The 22,200-nt window shown below is 32.6% G+C and overlaps 1 protein-coding gene across 2 annotated transcripts; it reads right to left on the bottom strand.

The window, feature by feature from the left end:
• Positions 1-1,880: 1,880 nt before the first annotated feature.
• On the bottom strand, positions 1,881-19,171 carry LOC140050970 (inhibitor of nuclear factor kappa-B kinase subunit beta-like). Of its 2 annotated transcripts, none has more exons than XM_072096001.1 (21): positions 18,330-19,171; positions 16,105-16,236; positions 14,910-15,116; positions 14,072-14,233; positions 13,558-13,647; positions 12,937-13,061; positions 12,287-12,345; positions 12,034-12,082; positions 11,034-11,169; positions 10,367-10,558; positions 9,806-9,899; positions 9,488-9,611; positions 9,095-9,196; positions 8,884-8,933; positions 8,382-8,443; positions 7,752-7,858; positions 7,524-7,570; positions 6,280-6,382; positions 5,894-6,038; positions 5,054-5,205; positions 1,881-3,963 (listed from the first exon to the last, which is right to left on the bottom strand). In XM_072096001.1, the coding sequence occupies exons 2-21, from the start codon at positions 16,201-16,203 to the stop codon at positions 3,870-3,872; spliced, it is 2,199 nt and encodes a 732-aa protein (XP_071952102.1). In that variant the 5' UTR covers positions 16,204-16,236; positions 18,330-19,171; the 3' UTR covers positions 1,881-3,869. The 2 variants fall into 2 exon arrangements, with proteins under 2 accessions (XP_071952102.1, XP_071952103.1); XM_072096002.1 differs by lacking the exon at positions 18,330-19,171 and adding an exon at positions 17,997-18,294.
• Between the last annotated feature and the right edge of the window lie 3,029 nt (positions 19,172-22,200).

The raw sequence follows: 22,200 nt of genomic DNA, 5'->3' as shown, positions 1-22,200 counted from the left end.
AATGATAAATGAGTAAAGTTTAGAGATACTAATCATTTAGCACTTCCTGTAGTTAAACTTACATAAAGTGATAGAAAACATTTAAATGTCAAATAAAAAGTAAATAGTAGTACAGCTTTAATCATTCGATTCGATTTCTTTTTTCCGGTCCATCGTCCATGCTCTCTGATCACATTTTGTTTGTATTCATTCTGAAATGGGCTGTTCTGTTTGATACTGATACTTTATGATTAATTAATTTGTGACATATCAGTCATCATATCGGTCATTTACTTTTGCTTTCAGAACATGTTAATGAACTCCTTTAAATCAAAGCTTAAGACCTTTATCATCTACTCGAACGTTTTTACTACATGATTTCAATCATTGCGCCATGAACATCTCCTTTTTGATGGAACTGGCACAGTATAAGATTAATACTGTATTATTTGTTATATCAGAAAAAGGGGGCCAGACGTTTATTAGGTTTATTGTTATTATACTAGATGGTACGCTCGCGTACCATCTAGGTCGTGCCCACAGATGGTTCTCGAATACATAATAATTTCAGCGTTAAAAAACTGGCGATTTCAAATGTACGTACCGCAGGACAATAATACATGTCGTTTACAGGAACGAATAAATAGACACTGTGATTTATGTACTGAACTAAAATTAGCACCCTGGGAATTACTTCCGAAAGAGAAACTTGTCACAAAATGAGACCAATTGTTTAAGTCAAATTTAAACAAACTTAATTTGTGTTTTGTATGTAACAGGGTTGAGGGATAGGAAAGAGGATGGGTGCAAAGAGGAACACTTTTTAAATATATTCTTTATCCATGTAGTAACGAAATATTAATTGTTTTCATGTTTTACAAATAATATACCACTAAACACAGTAAAACATTGCGATGTAATACTTTGTTGAAACTATCACCGTCCTAGTCGATTGAAATAGTACAGTACATGTAACGATACATCACTACGACGTGTATATGTTTATATAATGTAAAACAATTTGTGAAAACCACCTCTATTCGTGGCAAATCATAAATTCGATTTAATTGTCAATAAATATTAAATTATCTAACTCAACTTAATTAGTAGGCCTAATGGTTTTCAATTGTTTCTTAGAGCCAATTCATACTTAAGTTGGTTCCTACCCTACCCACCAAAGTTGTTCTGCGTTTAGGGCATGTGATGCACCGTAGGCCTATCCTCTACTGGCTTTACAACACTACTCATGCCAGTGTAGTGAGGGAAGGGTGCAGTGTAGTGAGGGAAGGGTGATGATGTCACGTGGGTGGTTTAACTGCAATAATAAAGATTTGTACATAATATACGGCGACTGAAAACGCTAGCTCATTATCCGTTTAAAAAAACTATATCCAACCTCTGCAGCACAGATTGAAAAAAAAATGGATCGAATTTCTGTTATGAGTATACAGTACTTGCCTTTACGACACCTGAAGGAATAGACACTTGTGGAACAGAGATTGGAATGTTCCATTCATTTCAAATCAATACATTTGTATAAACGTATATTAAATCTATCAAAATAGTTTTTTTTAAAGAAAATCGGCCTGTCTTCAACATTATGATGCTGTACTCAAGCTGTTCAACCGGTTTTCAGCCATTAAAAACAATTATCGTAGGAGATAGGAAAATGCGAAGCATCCTCGTATTATTGTCTGCGGGTATTTTTCAAGATGGACATACATTAGACAGTGTATACCACGATCGGAAAACACCCCTATTTGGGGCAAATCGTTGAACCTAAATTCGTTTTAATCGTCAATAACTAATTACCGAACTCAATTTAATTAGTAAACAGGGTTACATCAGGTGGTTAAAATCAGTACCGAAAGTACGAACCAACTTTATATACCATCGAGTAAACATTCTAGAAATTACGCGCGATTTACCGAATTTTGCCCTTACGTAAATTTATATATAGATTAAGCGGTTAAATGTCTTTTGCTGGATGCCTGACGCACACATAATGAATCAAATGCATTTCTTTGTTAAATAATTACAATTTTCTAAATAAAAACTTAAGCCTTAAAAATTATCTCATATATCAGGCGTATAAAAGTCAACTCTTAACTACGGTATACAGTTACTCCGATTCAAAATATGCGCATATGAAGTTCATTATTCTTTAAAATTCGCGGTAAGTCGACCTAAGCAGCTTTAGCTATTAGCACGATTAATATAATGATAACAAAAAAGCTTAGGCCTACTACAAACAATTACACGTGCCTGTAATTAAACTTAAATTCTCATTGTTCTAAATATATTAGTATACTGAGTGAATGCTAATTTGTTTACAAACTACGTAAATTTACCCCATACTAACATTTGGGACTTACAAAAAAAAACAATAAATAACGTAATTATAATTTACCCCATACTAAGAAAATAACTATATAATTCATCTTGCATTGTTACAATAATATATTAGTCTATTCAATGTTATCAAAAGATATAAACATGAGACAACTGGCAATCAGGTGGCCTTGTTTATTGTAGTAATCAACACAATGTATTTTATTTTATTTTTATTTAAATTATAATACTAACAACAGTAAATTAAGCTACCGTTAAAACTAACTACGAATTGGTCCACCAACTAAGATTATTCAAACCATAAACATTGCATTGCTTTGTTTTCTTCTCTTAAAAATCTGAGAAAATAGCAAGTAACTTCTTTGGCTACTAGCATCACATGCAAATGTTATTTTCAGTTTATTCTTCTTTGAAAGCCAGTGAAAAAAATGAAAAGAATAGGCCTACATAGCAAGGACAGCATAGTCCCTTTATGCATGGAAGAGTGAAATTTTATTCGAATAAATGACTTGTGGCGTTTTTTCAAAGCAGGCCATTTATTCGAATAAATAAGTAATAACCATTTTTTGTTTGGGATATGTTAGAAGAAAAGTTTGGCAAATTTGTTTAAAATACCCTCAATATGTTGTCATACTTTATGACCATTACTAAAGGCTATTTTTATGAAATTACTCAAAGTCAAAACTCTAAATAACACTAAAATACTATAAAAAAATATCTAAGTAGATAAATTAATATACACATTCTAAAATCATGGTTACATATTATACAGTATGAGTAAATAATATTTTTAAATTGTTTGCCTACACCAAGAAATTAATACCACGTTCTTACGTCTCGAATCACTCTCTAGCGGTTCATCTGCTTGCAAGCGGTTCATCATGTGAACTAACACTTAAGTGCGGAATCTATCGAGAGCAACACCCGACATGCCGCTCTATTGGATCGTCTCATGAGGCATGAGAAACGACAAAATACAACTAAAAAGTCTGGGTCACACATATCTACTGTAGGGAGAATGATGATATCTATAATGCATCTAAATCCATGTGTACAATTTTGATTAGCTACTGACAGGTGTGTTTGGATGTTACAATTTATATACACTGTGGTCATTGTATTCCACTGTTAGGGTGTAACAGTGGAATATAATGACATGTAACAAACATCAAAACAAGCATTAACAAGCATGAAAATTAGCACTGGTTTCTAATCAAGGCAAATTTCCAAGCCAAAATTTGATTATAATAAAAAAATGTTAACTAAAATTTGTAATATTGCAATATATTTATATAGAAATTATGTATATTTACTCAAAAATGTAATTTAACACATTGATCAAACTTCCATGTTTCATTGTATAACTGAAACAATGATCAATTGTACGTAATTTAAATATTAATTACACGATCAATCGCATGTGTTTAGTTGACCTCTAATTACATAAATTACAAATTATCAATTCCAGGTCATTATATGACCTAAAAAGGAAACAATGATCAATATTGTAGGTCATTAATTGACCTTCATGACCTCTGTTATGACTGGTTAATGAAACTCCAATCCATACTTTGTACATGAGCTGCTGTTTTCTCTTGATCCTCTAGAACATTCTTAAACATCTCTTCAAACCTGAAATAAATAAAAACAAAAATGTATTTTATAAACAATACCGTAGTTCCTCCGGTATAATCCCACCCCTGACTTTACGATCACCTTAAAGATGTATTGTCCCTTTGTCAAATTCCAAAAAAAAAAAAGATTTCGAAAAAAAGTGGGTCATTTTGAAGTATCATAATAGTTATTAATTTTCACCAAAAATGAGTTGAAAAAAAAATCATTTAACTGAAATACAGACGTTTTTTGGTTAAAAAAATAACTTTGACTTCCAGTCAAAGTTTTCTATCAAAACATATCTCATAATGCAACGCGCTTATTTGGCTACTCTGTATGCATAATCATAAACTTCCTCGCGATCTGTGTGAAAACACCTTCTCATTTGTGATGATTAGCATCATGCATAATGTATACTCATGGTTTGAAATCTTTGTTTACTTTCGCTCCGGACGATTATCCAGATGAAATGTAATCAAATTAATTTAGCTGTAAAATTGTTGTTTTTGGCTCGAATTTTCAACTTAAGGTGAATAACTTTAATATTACTTTGATATGGCCAATTTAAATTTAGAATATTTTGACCATAATTTGTTTGTGTTTCAAGGAACAATACATCTTTAATATACGAGTTCTAATATAGCGCCAAATTTTAACAAATGAATCATTGCTTTATATGGCGCTGTGGACTCGGATGTTACACTTTTCAACTACATCCTCTAAACGTCACATCATGTCAGTGCAGCCACTTTAAGGCATCTCTCTTTAAGTTATAATCAAGATTTAAATAAAGATATATTGTTCCACTGAAATAATTTTTTATTTTTTTATTTTTGTTGTTGAATATGGCACAATAATAATAATATTTACCTGTAAAACTTTAATTTAAAGAAAAAATAGTCAAATTGGCTGCCAAACAATGGATTTTTGGATGAATATAAGTGAAAACTTTATTTTTTTGCGTTTTTTTTCTATGGAACTTTGTTACTTTAAAACTACAAACTATAAAAGTCTTTATTTTTCTTATGTTTTGGGGACAATACATGTTTAATGGAAAAGCTCAATAATTAAAAAACATGTAATAAAAACAAAATCTATGTGTATTTACATTGTTTGGGTGGTGTCACTTTCATTCATTAAAGACAATGAGTCTGCCTGATCAGATGTGGAATAAGATCTAGAATGTGTTGGATCACTCACTGATGACACTGACCGTTTAAAAGTCTGAAATTCTCCTGATGTCCTATGAAGTTTCTGGAACTATAGACACAGAAGAATATTTGCATGTTAACTTTTATGGTGTTGCATAGAGAAAAGTACTCCATGGGTTTTGGCTTCTACACAGTTGTATAAACTGTACTCAGTGCTGTATCAGTTTTTTTGTGAAACAGTGCCATATCATATCACATGTGATGCTGTATCACCTGCATACAGAATTCACATCCGAAGCGTAGTGATGCTCTATCGCATTGCCTATAAAGCTTGGTCCCTTTCCCACTAGGATATAGTACAAGAACGTTAAGTACAATGCAAGTAATTTGACCAATCACAAGCGATTGATTATTTGAACTGTCGTATCTGAGCTTGTCATTGGTCAACTGCACTTGCCTCCTTCTATTGCATCTTGTGGGAACCAAGCTCAATAATGCACAAATATTTATACAGTACCAGTGGGAGTAGCATTTCATACACTAAAGGCCAATTTACACAGACGAGCACTAACGGTGAGTGGTAAACAAAAATAAAGAATCTATGACTTATGACCAATTACACAAACCCGCAGCGGACGTGCGGTTGAGGGGAGACCTGATAAGGATAGGTTTAGACTTTCAAATGATTTTTAGCTTACCGTTACCGCTTGTCTGTGTAAACTGGCCTTTAAACTACTAATAATCACAATGGATTAAACCTAACCTAAATAAGCCAATGGAAATGTAAAGTTACTCACCACAATTTTCAACAAATTCCACATATCTGCCTGTCTCTGTTGCTGCACCTTTTTAATCTTAACCGTATTATCATACATATAGTGAACAAGAACTTTCATTTGCTGGTAAACCTCAATAATTTCTTGCTTAAATTGTAAAATTTTGCTGGAAAGATATTGATAAATATACATTATATTTCTGGAAATTATTCCTCATATTATGGAAATAAGACTTTGGTAAAAAAGGTTTTTGTCAATATTTTTATATTCTTAAGCTCTGTCTACACTACCAAACTTGATGTGCCCATATTATATAGACATACTACCATATTTGGGCACATCACACTTTTTTCGTCAAACTAGTTTGGTAGTGTAGACATAGCTTTAGATGTGTGTAGATTACTTACAGAATATGTGATAAAACATCTTTTGTAAGTTGCTTTCTCTTTTCTATACAGCCCTTCACAATAGAAACTAACCTAGCATTATCAAAAAAATTAGTCCCATCATCTATATAAAATACAATAAATTAGAAAATCAAATATTTGTTCAGTGTTCAACATCATGGTATAATGAATAAAAAAACATATTTTTCATTTTCATTTTTTTTTTTCATTTATTCATTTAGCACCCATTCAACAATACATTTAAAATACATAACAAAGAAAAAATACAAATAATTGGAATATTAAAATTTAATAAAACCAAAGTGAATAGCTGTAAGAACGACCCATAAAATCGACATGTCAATTTATTTCCAATGGGGTCCATTGCAAGAGAAATCAGAGATGTGAAAGTGAACAAAGATCATCATAGAAGAAAAGCATATGGAAATGTGAAAGACATAATAAAAAATCACATATAAAATGTTAAAAAGATAATATAAAAAAAGTACAATAAAAAAAATATATATATAAAGTGAAGAGCAACAATATAATAAAACCGCAATATATAAAATCAGATAGGAATATCAGCGATGAGATACTTTCTTAATCTAATTTTAAAAATAGATTGATTATTGATGAATTTTAGATCATTGGGAAGAGCATTCCAGTCCTTGATTCCTATATTGTAGAAAGCTTAAGGTTCGATACCCCTAGCTTTGTGCACAATAAAGTTGTATATACTGTTTCGGGTGAGGTGACCATGAAAATGACAGACTCTAGAAAATTGTGAATACATGTAAGAGGCGTGTCGGTTATGAACAATTTTAAAAACATGACATAACAGTTTTACTACGACTTCATTGTTCCTTAGTATTTTCCATTGCCTCATAACTATCCTTTCAGCACCTCATTTTTTGTGAAAATGTTGGGTCATTCAATTAAACCCATTAAAATTCAACTTTATATCTCCCTTTTATTGTTATTCTAAAGAAACCTTCCACTTATATTTAAAAATAATTTATTTTGTGAATTCTTAACATTTTGCATAGCACACTCATTGCCTTTCTGCATTCTTTGTGTTCATAATCAGTGTACCATGTCCCGCATACCTGGCTTAGCCTATATATTGTGCCAGTTCTGCGGTACGTATCATTTTGAAACCTGAGCTGCACTGACGAGAAAAATAACTATTAAATAAATTTTAACAAGGTATATTTCACCAGAGTAATTTAAAAAATGAAAATGTTAAAAATAGAATCACATACCTTTTGTTTTCTTCAGATCCTTATAAAACTTTGTCACTTGACTAACACTGTAAATAAATTAACACATTGATTTACAGTATGGCAACAAGGGAATATTGAATCTTTTATACATTTATTATTATTTTCATTGTGTTAAACATCATAAATAAACGAAATGATTTTTTAGTTTGTGAAGACCCTGTTGAGGTTAATAGACTAAATCAAAATAATATTTTAGAAAATGCTCACAATGCATTAAAGCTGGAATGCTGTCGTATAACAGGGCTCCGCTTAATTTCACCAATTCGAGTGTTCAATAGACGTACTTTCTTCTCTATTTCTTCCGTCTGAGATTTCTGAAAAGATGATAGGTTCTGTAGATAAACAATGCTGTTGGGTTAACAAGATTTCATACAGATGACTATACATAGTACTTACCATACAGTAGGTGTTCATGTATATCAGCACATAAGAGAAAAATGATTGGATATTTGACTTTTGATTTGATGTTGGTAACTTTAAGATAGATATTTATGTTTCCGTTAACTATGGTACCATTATTTCAACTTGTTTTGTGGACGAAATAAAATTGTCTTATCTTATCTTATATTTCTATAATTTATGCTTATCTCAATGTTCGCCAATAATTCAATTGTAACCAAACTTCAAATTTTTGAGCAAATTTTACATGCAAGTATGCATCCACTTGCTATAGACTGTAGTTTTAGTCAATTTTAAAGATTGGGCACACTCAGTAGGGTAGTAGTAGGTATTATTTTTCTCCCTGATAAACTTGGTCAATGATCCCTGACAGAGGCCAGCATCCCCCCCACCCCCACTGTCTGGTGCTACAAACCCACACAAAGTAGGCCTACTTACACATTGTAACATGTCCACATCTGCTAAAGATTCTTGCCACATTTGATATATTTTGTCGGAAGCTACATGAACAAAATATATTTTAAGAAGATTTATTAAAAATGCTCTTATATTATATTTCTGGAATTGGCCTTGAGAAAATGTATAAAAAGAAACTGGAACTAATTTTGACAAAAGAGTTCTATTGTAGAGCATTTTGTTGCCAAATAGGTTTTGTTGAAGACAAATTTGGTTGGAATAAAACATTATTTTGTCATTGTAATGTTTGCAACATTATTTTTGAAAATTAATTTTGCCTTTTTAAATTAATGTTGTCGACCTGAACACAATAGGGCAAAATATATGAAATTAAGATTTAAAAAAATACATTTATGTCAACAAAATAGTATTTTGTGTTGTGTTATATATATATTTTTCTCATTCTCACAGATTTCCTCATCTTTGTCTTTCCTTATTTATAATGAAAATATATAATATTTTTTAAAACAATGAGTACGCTTACTTAGTCCTCTAGCTTCTTGCAGCTTGTACTGTTCAACGTCAAATTTAGCACTATAGTATAAAGAATATGAACATTCAATTTAAGATATGATCTAAATGGTGGTTGCAAGAGGCTGATTTTTTTTAACTATTTGTCAGCATCAGCAAGGCTTGTTTTTAGTATGGGCAGAATAAAATGTGTATAGCTTATTAAATTCCGAGATTTGGAGTACCTTGTCTTAAAAAAGTCGAGAGCTCCTTCAAGGTTACCTTGCATCTTTTTCATATAATCAGTCAATCTGGAAAGCTCATTTAATTTGCTTAACATAGATATTCTGAAAATAAAAATTTAAATTACTATAGTTATAAATTTAATTATTTACAATAAATTTGGCAAACTGCTCAATAGTAAGATCAAACAATAAACAGTTAGCTTCCAAGCATGAAATAAAAGACATAAAGCTTGGTTTCCACTAGGATGCAACAAAGTGAAAATTGCATTGATAATACTGGGTTCAGACAAAAAAGATGAGGTAAGGTTTGCAAAGCATTCTCACAACATATGGTTAGTAATTGGAATCTGCATATCAGAGATGTTACTACACTTTGAATAAAACAATACTCACTCAGCTGCCTTTGCACCATCCAGAAGTTTATTGAAAGACCTTTCAGTGTCTGCACAGAGAAACAGTGCCTGACCCCCAGCTTTCTTGCGTTCTGCATAAGGTTGTAACATGTTTGGTTTTTCCACTGAAATTAATAAAATATCAAAAATGTATTGTCCCCGAAAAAAAAATGAAGATTAATAAAACCAAGATTGAAAAGGCCATTTGTAGTTTTAATAAAAATTAATCACTTCCGTAGAAAAAAAAATGTTTTCACTTACAAAAAGAAAAAACAAATGGTTAAAATAATAATTAATATACAGTAAATAAATGACTCACAGATTTCTTGAACTCTTTCAGGAATGTGAAGTGGTTGAGGTTCTGTGTTTAAGTATGATTTGTGAAACAAATACACTACCATGTCAGTATTGTCCTAGGATATCAAAGTAAACAAATATTCATATACGAAATGTAAATTTTATAAAAATGTTTTGCATCTGATAACATTCAGACTAGACCCCCGTAAGGACATAGTAGTGTTCACCAAATCAGGAGACAGCTATCCCACCGCACCTCAGTACATGCAGTATATTATGTACTAATGACTACCTACAATGTCCTATGAGAAAAGTGAAGCATTGAGTGCAAGCATAAAACAAACTTATAAAGACAGGTCCCTAACTCATGCCTTCTCAATACCAAATCTTTTACATCTATTTACGTCTACAAATCTACAGATGTACCAGAAATATAGTCTTAAATTGTGGGCTTTGTAAGTATTGAACAAAAAGAAATAGAAAAAATGACAAAATCTGTGCTTAAATTCCCATAAAAACATTGCAATACTTGTAGATTATGATAGACATATTGTTTTATAAACAAACATTTAGGAATACTCACACAACCACCCCAACACTGGAGGGCAGTTGCATTCACATCTACTGGGTTTCCTGTAGAAAATAGTATCTCTTGATTTTCAACAGGGATGCCTGTCTCAGCATGTAATGCATTTTTCAAGATATCACAAGTAGTGGCTTCATTTATTTTATAGGAGTGGGTGGTTTGACTGTTGACACAGAACACATTTATCAGCTAAAATAAAAAGAAAATACATTCTAATATAATAATGTTTCTCATTTCCAAAGATTTCCTCATCTTTATCGTTTCAAATTAATCAATTAAATTTCAGTATATCACCGGGTGGTTTAGAATGTATTCTGTGCCTGTGATGTTTATATATTGTTTTTATATACTATTCACATGATGTGTTGTTGCAGTATATCAGTATTGCTATTGAACATCAGAGCAAATTTCATGAATAAACAATATGTCAATCAGATCACAACTGCCTTAATTACTTATTTATTATTATAGTACTGAACTATGTAGAACATAATTATAAGTTATTTTTTATATACAGTATATATATATTTTATGTTTTGAGACTAGACTTGTCTAGCTTATTTATAGTTCCTATACCCATCAATATACATCATTTTGTAATAGAAACTAATTACATTCCCATTCTTACAATTAAAATTATAATTAAAAGAATATTATTGATTACCTTAGAAGTCAAAATGGAGTCTAGAAAAGCAAAACATTGAACTCTTTTGCTAACTGCATCAGGTGGGCCACCTCTAATTTTGGGATCCCAATGAAAAAGAAATCTAAAGAACGTTTCAAACATCTCTTGATATTTTCTGAAACAACAAAATAAAGATATAACATATATTATTATTATTAGAGTTTCCATTAACTATGTAAAATTAATTATTCGAATAGAAGATGATGTTGGAATATTGAATGTTAAAATGAATGATACATTTCTGGACACATATACTGTAGCATTCCTATAAAATGATTAACATATGAAAGCTAAAGAAATCAAGAATCAAATTCCTCACACTGAAGAAAGTAGATTAATTTAGTACTGCATATTTTCAAGCTAACAATAATATTCTGATAATGGTCAACATACAGTATAATTGTTGACCTTAAAGGCCAGGTGCGGGCAAAACATTTCTATTGATCATATCATACATTCCAATAATTATTAACCTATAGTTTTTCCTATGTTTCATAATTTTAGGGATTTTATTTGTGTTACACAAGCTTGTTGAAAATAAGCACTTTCTTATCAGTGGGAATAGTTCAAATTACACAGTAAAATCTCTACTCTTTTGTACACAAATGTTGCATTTAAAAAAAAAAATATGAAAAATAAACAGAGTGGTAACAAATGTGGGTACTATAACTTGGATTTTATGTTTCTAGTATTTTTATTTCACTTTTATTAGTTTTTTTAGTTTTATTTTTGTACTATAGCAAAAATTATCCACCGTATATCCACCATCTTTTTTCACTTTCTAGGGAGTCACCAGACAAGTTAGGTTAAACTACCCAACTACTGAAAAAAAATCTTCCTGGTTTTTATAACCGAATTTTGCAAAAACTTTGTATTTTTCTTCTTGATTATAACAACCATTTGATTTATGTACAATTAACCAGATATTATATTTAAAATTCATGCCTGTACCTGAGCTTAAAAAAAAAAAATAACTTACTTGCCCAGATGAAAAGGTTCATGCAGATGCTTCGAGTAAACTGGACTCCCTAGATTATTAAAAAAAATCAGAATATTATATGGATGTATATAACAAACTGTGGACAAGTCATTAAACAGTTAAAGCCTATAATATATGCACACTGTCAAGTCAACATACCTAGCTACAGTACTGCTAATGAATTGTTTTTAAACCAAAATAAGTTGTTTATAAATCATTGTCAGCTCAGTTTTTATTATTTAAACATGCTTACCATCTAAATCAAGATAAACACAAATATCGGCTTCTTTCTTCTGACGAACAGTATCATGCCTGAACAAAACATATCATATCAAAGAAATATCTTGTTGTAAAGTAATTATGGTTTTAATATTAAATAATTCATCTATTATAAACATAGTCCTTTTTATCTATTTGTATCTATAATTGACAAAATCTCTGTGTGTCTGTCTGGTTTTACTCAGAGACTAGGGGTAACACGGTCTTCAAGAACGAGTTTGCATTTGGTATCTTAAGGCCGAAGGTCAAGATCAAATCTCAACATTTTCAAATTGTTTGATTGAGCGGGAAATTGGGGAAAACAATCCTGGGGAAAGGGTGAGTATGAATCCGATATCAAGAACGGCGCCACCCAAGGTCATCTGATGTCAAAGGTCAAATTAAAATTTGTTAAGTTATCAAGGTCAAATCACAACACTTTCAAATTGTACGTAATCCTGTGGATATAGTTCGAGTATGAATGTGACGTTTCAAACTACATTTGAAACCTACTCTGGGGTGGGTATATTTGCTAGTGTTATTTAATTTAGTATTATCCTTGAACACTGTACAATGGTGTCATCACAGACAGCATTTTCACAATAAATATTATGATCTTATTATATACACAAAACAATAACTAACCATTGAACAAGCGGAATGTTAGGTAGAAAAGGTCGCACTCCACAAATACTCTCAAAAAGTAAAACTCCTAGACTCCAGTAATCAGCAGTGTTAGTATATGGCTTAGCAGTGAATAACTCTGGTGCCTAGAAAAAAATGTATTCAGTCAAGTTCCCCTTAGAAAATATTGGAAGGTTTTACGCAATCATATCCAAACTATAGGAGGTGCTATAATATTTTGAGAAAAGGGAGGGGTGGTGGGTATTGACAATTTAAAGGTATTGGTATTTATAATATAGTAAACATGGGTATGTCAGAAAATATGATGCCTGATCATTATTCACTAATATCAAACAATACATAATTTATTATTAATTTAATATTACATCTTGCAGACCTATATTAAGCTTATTTTCTCTTTTTCTTTATCAAGCAGAATAGAAATATCCTTATAATGTTTTGTTTATCCAAAATTTCGGAAGGAAATTGCATTTTATCGGGAGATGACTACAAATATCTGGAGACTCCGGCCATTATCAGGAGAATTGGGAAGTGCTGGCAAAGGGTCATTTAAGGGGATTACTTTGAAAGGGCATGACTTTCAATCCTACTAGCAGTGGTGAATAGGAATAACATATTTACCAGGTACTGAAGAGTTCCCACAAATGTCCTAGCAATGCTACTTTGGTCCATGTCTTTGGCATATCCAAGATCAATTAATTTATATGTAATCTGTAAATTTAACATACAATAAATAAACAACAATAATAATATATATGTAATGTGCGATGTCTTTTTAGAAATTCCTTTGTGCCAAACTCTAATCATATTTGGTGTCTCTAGAATGTAATTTGTAACAATACGATTTTAACTTTTTAAGGATTTTTAATGTTACTGTTTATACCTTTACACTTTTACACTTTTTGTCATTTTATAGTCTGTTTATGTATGTGTATCTTTTTAATCAGATTTGCTGACAACCAACATTTCTTTGTTTTTTACGAAGATAAATAAAGTTTCTTGTACCTATTGTATTTATTAATTATGATTTGACCTACAGTAGCAGACACTTTCGGGACGTAAAAAACTGAACAGGGTTGGTTGTAGTGTTTCATTTAATATTCTTTCTTTTTTTATTTTAATAAAAACTACCCACCGTTCCGTCTTCATTCTTCTGCATAATAACATTTTCAGGTTTTAGATCTCGATGAATTACCCGCATGGAGTGCAGGTATTCAACAGCTGAAGCAATATGTTTGGCTAATGTAAGCACTGTACTTTGATCCAATCCACACACATTTTCAGGTGAGTTCAAAACCTAATGAAGAAAAAAGCATTGAAATAATACATTATCTTGAAAAAAAAAGGGAATCATAATTTTAAATACTTTCCATTATCTTCCAAAGAAATTTGTAAAATGATTTTAAACATTTTAATACCTTCTGCCAGTAATTTAAAATGACCCCATTTATTCTTTATACCTAGTGAATCACTAATATTATAATATACTCCATTGGTTTTTATGCCTGTCAATCAGTTTGTATAGCTTCACTAGGAAAGCAGGCATCTTAATCCAAAGAATGGCCAAAAATCATAGGTGCTATGCTACAGTAACTGCATTTCATTAGTTTTTATCTCCATACTTTTTTAATGTTTTATTTCATATGCATGCAACTCGCCAATTACAGAATGGATAAAGTATTTTATAATTTATCGGTTTGGTTGCAGGCATGAGCTTGCACTTTCTCCCTTCCTTATTTTGTTTACACATCGTGTCAAAATACTTTTTTTGCACTTTAAAAATTCATACCCAATTAAAGATGTATTGCCCCGCTTTTGTTGAAAATGCCATTTTAATGTCACATAACTTTACCTACTGTAAAACTACAAAATAACCTATTCAAAGTATGATTTAATATTAATCTTCATTCTTCAGTTTTTGGGGGACAATACATCTTTAAACCAATTACTCCTATTTATAGTCACTTCATTACCTTCCTAAGATCACCGTTTTGACAAAACTCCATTCCCAGTAATGGTATGGCTTCTGGTTCTATAAGTTCCTCTGGAATTTGACATGCCCTCACCACATTATCATGGTTTAATTTGTGCATAATATTGATCTCCTGCTGCCATCGGTGGAGGATCTGACCATCTAGATCAAGCTTGCACCTTTTGATCGCAATCTGCTCGCCATTTTCCTAAAATAAATTGTGTAGATTAAATGTTAACTACAGTATAAACATATAATTGCATTTAATGGTCACTGACAACAGTATAGTAAACATACAGTAATGACCCATTTATTGGTCACTGACAACAGTATAGTAGTAAACATACAGTAATGGCCCATTTACACTAGAACGATAAAGATCGACGATAAATAGACAAATATGCATTTTTCATACATAAAACAAAAGAAATATAAAAAACTGTTCATTCTAGAAAATAGAAAAACCATCTATAATGATATTTTCACACGTCCAATCAAATGACGTCATAATTAGTCTTTATTGCTTTTATTTATTATGACGTCATTTTATTGGAATTTTAAAATTATTATTTTTATCAAAGACAGCATAAATGATTATCCTATAGTTCTAGAACAAAAACCTTTCTAATTTCTTTTGTTTAATGTAAAATAAATGCATGCTTATATATTTATCATCAATCGTTATCGTCCTAGTGTAAATGAGCCTGTGGGCTCACACAGGCACAATGAAGTGCATTCACATTGGGAGAAGCAACATTCTTGTTCAACTAACTGATTTAAAGATGTATTGTCCCCATGAAGAAATATATATTTTTCTATTTTGCCATTATGTTGTCACATACTGTAATAGTTGGATTGAAACAAATGTACAGCAAAAAACTGTCACATTGACTGCGTGCCGGCCAATGGGTTTTTGCTTGAATTAACCATTTATTTTGTCATTTTATTTTTCCCTACAGAAGTGATTAGCTTTAAAAAACCTATTAAAAGTCTGATTAATCTTTATTTTTCGTGTTTTAGAAGACAATACATCTTTAAGGTTAGTTTAATGTCTAAAACCCATTGGTTATTTTATGATTTAAATTACAGTTTTTTAAGTACATTTTTTTTTCGATAACATTTTTAGTCAAAGTGGAACTATTAGGTGACATTAAAATGTTAAGAATTATTTTTTCAGTGGAACATTCTTTAAATACCTTATTTTTGTAAAGAAACACATCGCCAAATCCACCTGATCCCAGCTTTTTCTGGCATTCCCAGAGCTTTGTAGTAGTCTGCATTTTCTGCTCTGCCATCCTAATAAACCTCTAAATTTGTGATGAAATTAACTTAAAAGAAAATTTTAAAAATACAAATCAATGATGAACAAATTTGCTTATTTGTAATGCATAGACTTATAGTATGCTAGAGCAAAAACATAGAAAGAGCAAAGTTGTTGAATGTAAGTGAAAAGCCAATCAAAGTATAAAAGTGTTTTGCATTTCATGTTGTATGTTATTTCATTCAATTAGACCCTAGCCCAGCCTTCTATTCTATCCCTAGCCATATCCGGGGCCCAACTTTTATTTCAATTTTTATCATGATGATGTCATCAAAATGAAAAACGAAGATAGCAATTTTGGAAGGAAATTATCTGAGCAACAACATATTAAAGTGTTAAAGAAATTTGGATAAGTGAACTATGACGCAAAAGATGAAAATACGACTTTTATAATTTAACTGGCCATATGATGATGTGCCAACATCATACGCAACATTTTTACACGAATTCGTATCTAGAATTTAACAGCTTCCAGAAACCGTTTAAACCGTTTAAAGGGTCTCTTTTCATTCTGAGAAAATATAACACATTGAAATTTAATGTTAAGGATGAAAATACGTTATTTAAATTGTTTGTTATGATGACGTCACCAAAATTAAAATGTTCGTAAACCTTACGAAAGATAATTAATTGAGCAAACAAATAGCAAAATCTAGGAGAATTTGAGGTATAAATAAGTGAGTTGTGCTCTATTAAATGTGATGTGCTATGACAAAAGAGACAATTAATTTATATTCGGGTGGCCATACGATGACGTCACAATACCCGAGAGGTAACAATGTTGCATTAACTCATATCTACAACTTTACTTGCATTATAAGTTTAAACAAATTTGGGGTCACGACGGTGGTGATCCTGAGGAGTATAATAGGCATGATTTTGAAAAATGTTTACAATTGAAAGAAAGTTGACATTTGATGTGAATAAAATTTTCACCAAGTGTCATACAAAATGACATTTGGTTTTTAATCTATGATCAATCATTAAAATTCATAAAATCACATGCAATGACGTTTTTAAAAAATAGGAGGTGCACAAAAAGTATTGATGTGTTCTGTTTAGAGAAACGGGACGCACAAAAAAAGAAGAATAATACAGAAAAAAAAAATTATCCAATACAATACAAGAAGTTATCCGCATATTGCGGATAATAAATAGGCCTGGTCGGTCAAGCCTCTATAGACGGTTCCAGGACGATTCGTCCATGAGACGATTCGGTCCGGGACTATTCAGCCCACTTTTGGTGGGACGATTCGGCCTAAACATCCCACTTTGTTGGCCGAAACGTCTCACTTTAGACCAAATTTATATTCATTTTTTTTTGGTATTATCAAGTTTTTAAAGGTGTTTAACAATCCGTATTTTATTGATATTAACAATGTTGATATTTACTGGAAAAACATAATTTTATATTCAATTTATTACTTCGAAAACCTTGTTTATTTCATGCATTCGCCAAGTGGCCAACAGATGGCGTAACTTGTTTACATCGTCCGCGTGACTAAAAAATGATCATTTTCGACAATGTTTTCAAAATGTTTGCTTTTTTGCATCTTTATCCCTAGTAGTAGTACTACCCCATAGTCTCTGTGAAAATAAAGTTTGGCCGAAACGTCCCAGGCCGAATTGTCTCAGGGCCGAATCGTTCCGCTACCCTATAGACTATAGCTAGGCCTAGTAGTAGTAGTATTGCCTAGATAGATAAATAATGGGTGTTCAGGAAATACAGTTTCCAAAAAGAATAACCAACAGTTCTTAATTATTAACATGATCTTGGCCAAGGCCTAGTCATTCAGTCTTGGCCCTTAAAACAGTCCTAAAGTCCATGATCTGGGGATTTTCCAGTAGGCCTAGTCTAGGATGACCCATCATGATATACTATATTAGGCCTAACTAGACCTAGGCCTAGGCCCTAAGTTGAGACAGGTGAAATGCCGTTTTTACCGAAGCCTGCTGAAGGGAAGAGACGGAAGAAACCGTGAAAGCTAGGCTTAGCCTAAATTCCCACTAACTTCTAAGTAAATATTAATTAGTTATTTAGAGCACATACTAACGTTATAACTAAACAATTATTTTGTATAAATAAGAGTCAATTAATACCTTCGAAAGAAGCATTTATCTAAACCACCTTATCCAGGCCTATTTATTACGCCATCCCAATTCCGCGAAAAAAACAATTATAAACTCGCCCGCCCTCTATATTTAAGGTACGTTAAATTTCTAAAATATTGAATATCCCACTTTAAAGGGGGGTTCCGGGTTTAAAATGAATAGTAAAAAATGTAAAATATATTTGTTTGTCTCTTGAATGGTAAAAGTTTCAATTTATATAAGCGCCCAGTGAAGCAGAACGAAGGCTGTGAAATCAGGCCAGATTACAAGTGCAGCTACGGCAAAATCACACTGTGGTTACAAAATAGGAAATTCGTGAAATGGTCCATCTTCCGACGACTCGTTATCATAAACCATATCAATTACTTTTGTAAAATTATACTTATCTGATGTAATTTTAGTCGGTCTTCCCATTTATAAAGTCAATTTTTTATGAAAATTCATCAAAACAGTGAAAAATTAGATATGTTTGCACTTTACGTTTGCCGATTTTCGCACCGACTTAGGGAAAAATCAAAATCAATGAAGCGTAACGTATACTGTACATTCCCGCTGAGGATCGAGCGAGACGACGATACACGTGCTCTCTCTGCTGCCCATGCCTGGCATCGTCACGTGATAAGCAGATACAACAATACCAAACTGGTCGGGTCGAGTATACCCCGTCTATAATCACAACATGAACGATGTACAGTATTTGATTGAAGGTCGACTCGACCTACCGGAATGGTATAGATAATATAGCTCGAATGAGAGAGTTGGAATATTTGTGTAGTGCAGCCTATAGTAAAAGGCCTGGTAGTATCAATTCGCATAGGGTCTACTACACTAGCTAGCTCAATTTTAACTGGGCCGGATCGGCTAGGTCTCCTTCCTACTACCTGGTCTACTTGCTTGATGCATGAGTATCCGCTGCGCTTTTTTGGAGAGTAAACTAAACCTATTTATTTTAGGCCTACTTAGACGATCGGGACACCATACGTGTGGACGGCGATCGGACCTTGTTTTGCTTCAATATTTACAGCCGATTTTGTAGAATGTTTTAGGTTTAGATTGTTTAGGAGTTTGGTTGATAGGATGGGTTTTGTTATTTATGGGCCAATCGTCTAGTAGTAGGCTAGCTAGGCCCATGGGCCCCATTGTTTTAACGTAGCCAGGCCCGTAGCCAGGGGGGTTTTTATGGTTCGGGCGAACCCCCCCCCCCCCCCCTTTACAGCGAACCCCCCTTAACCAACTGCGAACCCCCATCCCCGACATGCCCAATACCTCACCCTCATCTCCAAAAATCCTCCAAATACGTGCCCCACAGTACAAAAAGTTGTTTGTAAATTGAAAAATTCGTAAACTTGTTTGTGAACCTTCTTCTCTGTATGAGCGTCAACTAGTGATACGTGTCTGTAAATTTCTAAAAGCTGCAAATGAATGAATGAATGAAACGAGCTGGCCCACGAACGATTCGTACAAAGGACACCGCCAGACAACTGCGTACCTATAATTGTTTAGATCACTGGCAATCAGGCAGCATGCATAAAGTATATAGCCTTCCGACGTACATCAGTATTTATGTGTGACTATGAAGTATACTGTATCATAGAGGATTATAGTGAATATTAATATTTTACACTATAATATCTATGGTATCAAGTACTGTAGTTCACATTATGGCATCCGATTATTTTTTTCTAGACCACCAGCCGATACGTACTAAAATGTATCAATATCACCTATTTACATATTTATATTCCTCAACAAATTACTGTAAATAAATATTATAGATAGAGCTAGCAAATAGCATTTGCCTTCACCCAGTGTGCTTTTTTCGGGGCTGCTCCTAGATATACGTTCGCATTGAACTTGAACGCAAAACAAAATACGGAGTAAATGATCAAACAATCGGCGGTTCCGCACAGAGCACGCGCATCTAACATACGGCAACAAATAGTTATCGTCATTTAAATTATCGACGTGTTTGAGGAGGAGGAAAAAAGTACGATCTTTTTGCTCATTGGTTATATAGCATGCTGCACGAGAGTGTCTTTTCCGGCCATCTAGGGGTGTCATTTAACAAAATTCGCTTCGCATCAGGCCCCACCCCCAGGGGGAGGGGGGGGGGGGTTGACCCAAATATTTAGTGTCCGAACCCCCCCTTGACAGATCCTGGCTACGGCCCTGGTAGCCATCGTGGCATGGAATCCCTAGTCAGAATGGCTCTCACCCATATTATTATTAGGCTAGGCCTAGAGTAGTATTGTACGTGAAGCCGATAATACGATCTGTACTATAGAGGTATAAAAATAGTATAATTTATGACTCCGTATCTGTACTAAATTTTGTATTTCATTAAATGTCAAATAAATATATGCTACTACTGTTATTATTACACTTTAGGCCAAGCTTAGAAAATCTACAAAAAATGTATTTCACAATGGTGGTCGTCGTTTGACAGGGGAGAGAGATGTAAATTAGTTGACAAATACAACGTACATGACGTCGCGAGTTTGGAATCCACTGGTGACGTGATTTTGTGAATATCTCATGAATATTAATGAGCTTCCCTAAGCTGCTAAAAAACAGACTTTCCATGAATTTACCCTAAAATGTATGTGAAATTTAATTTTTTTAATTTCTCGTTATTACTTCTTCGTTCTGAAATGTCTATATTGTTATAATATTTTTTATTTAATAAATAAACGATATTTAAAAGCAATTTTAAACCCAGAATCCCCCTTTAAATGAAATGATCAGTTTTTTATTTCATAAACGGTTACATTTAATCAGAGCCTTTAATTTCGATTTTTTCCCTATAAATTACGTTTTATTGGGTATATTATAAAATATTTTTTTTAGATCGAGGGGGGGGGGGCAATATATTTTTAGTCGCGTGGAAGCGACTCTATAGTTCACTATGTCGGTCGGTCGGTCGGTCTGTCTGTCGGTCTGTCGGTCTGTCTGTCTGTCTGTCTGTCGGTCCGGTATCACTATGCGTTTTATCACTTTATGACCTTATCTTGATATCAGTTTAATCTAGCTAAGTCAATTTTTCACAGAATATTCCTTATGGCCAGGAATCGATGTGGTTATGTTTTCACGGTGCGCAATAAAAAATTACGCGGTCTACGCACGATTTAACGAAATCACGTTTGTAATCATATCTTAACAACCATGAATCACAATTAAATAAAATTTGGTACTCATAAATTTCAGGGCATAAATCATCATATGGCAATACAATTACGTGCGTAGCGCATGTAACGCATGCGTACGCGCGCTTAAAATTTTCAAAATTTATTTTCGATGAAATAAGAGTACGTTTCAGGCAATTTTAAGCGTTTACAAAATTGCCATGAGTGCGCGTTAAATGTTATTGCGCACTCTTTTTGCCCGATTTCTGTTTTCTTGACTTACTTGTAAATTAAACAAATATAAATGTTTTTAAACATTTCAACATTTTTAAACATGTTCAGTAATTTCGGTCAGTATAGTTCACTATGTCGGTCGGTCCGTCTGTCTGTCGGTCTGTCTGTCGGTCTGTTTGTCTGTCGGTCCGGTATCACTATGCATTGTAGCACGCGACTTAATGGCTGTTGGCCTTGTTAATTACAGTTTAGCAGGAATTAAATGTAGAACTGGATAACATTATATTTTCTTTCATTTATTTCAAATACTAAACATGTTGTGTTGTGGTCAATATTTCTAACAAGAAATAAAAAAAATCATCAATTACTTTTTTCTATGAAAAGCAAATCATATTTTGAGTTTTAAAAACGTCAATGTGTATAATATAACACCTACCACACTGATAAATTTGTACAAATAAATATTACAAACGATTTCCACCATGTAATACTTACAAAATATG

This window comes from Antedon mediterranea, chromosome 6 (genome assembly GCF_964355755.1).
Source record: "Antedon mediterranea chromosome 6, ecAntMedi1.1, whole genome shotgun sequence".
Lineage (NCBI taxonomy): Eukaryota > Metazoa > Echinodermata > Crinoidea > Comatulida > Antedonidae > Antedon > Antedon mediterranea.
This window is presented reverse-complemented; position numbering and strand designations above follow the sequence as displayed.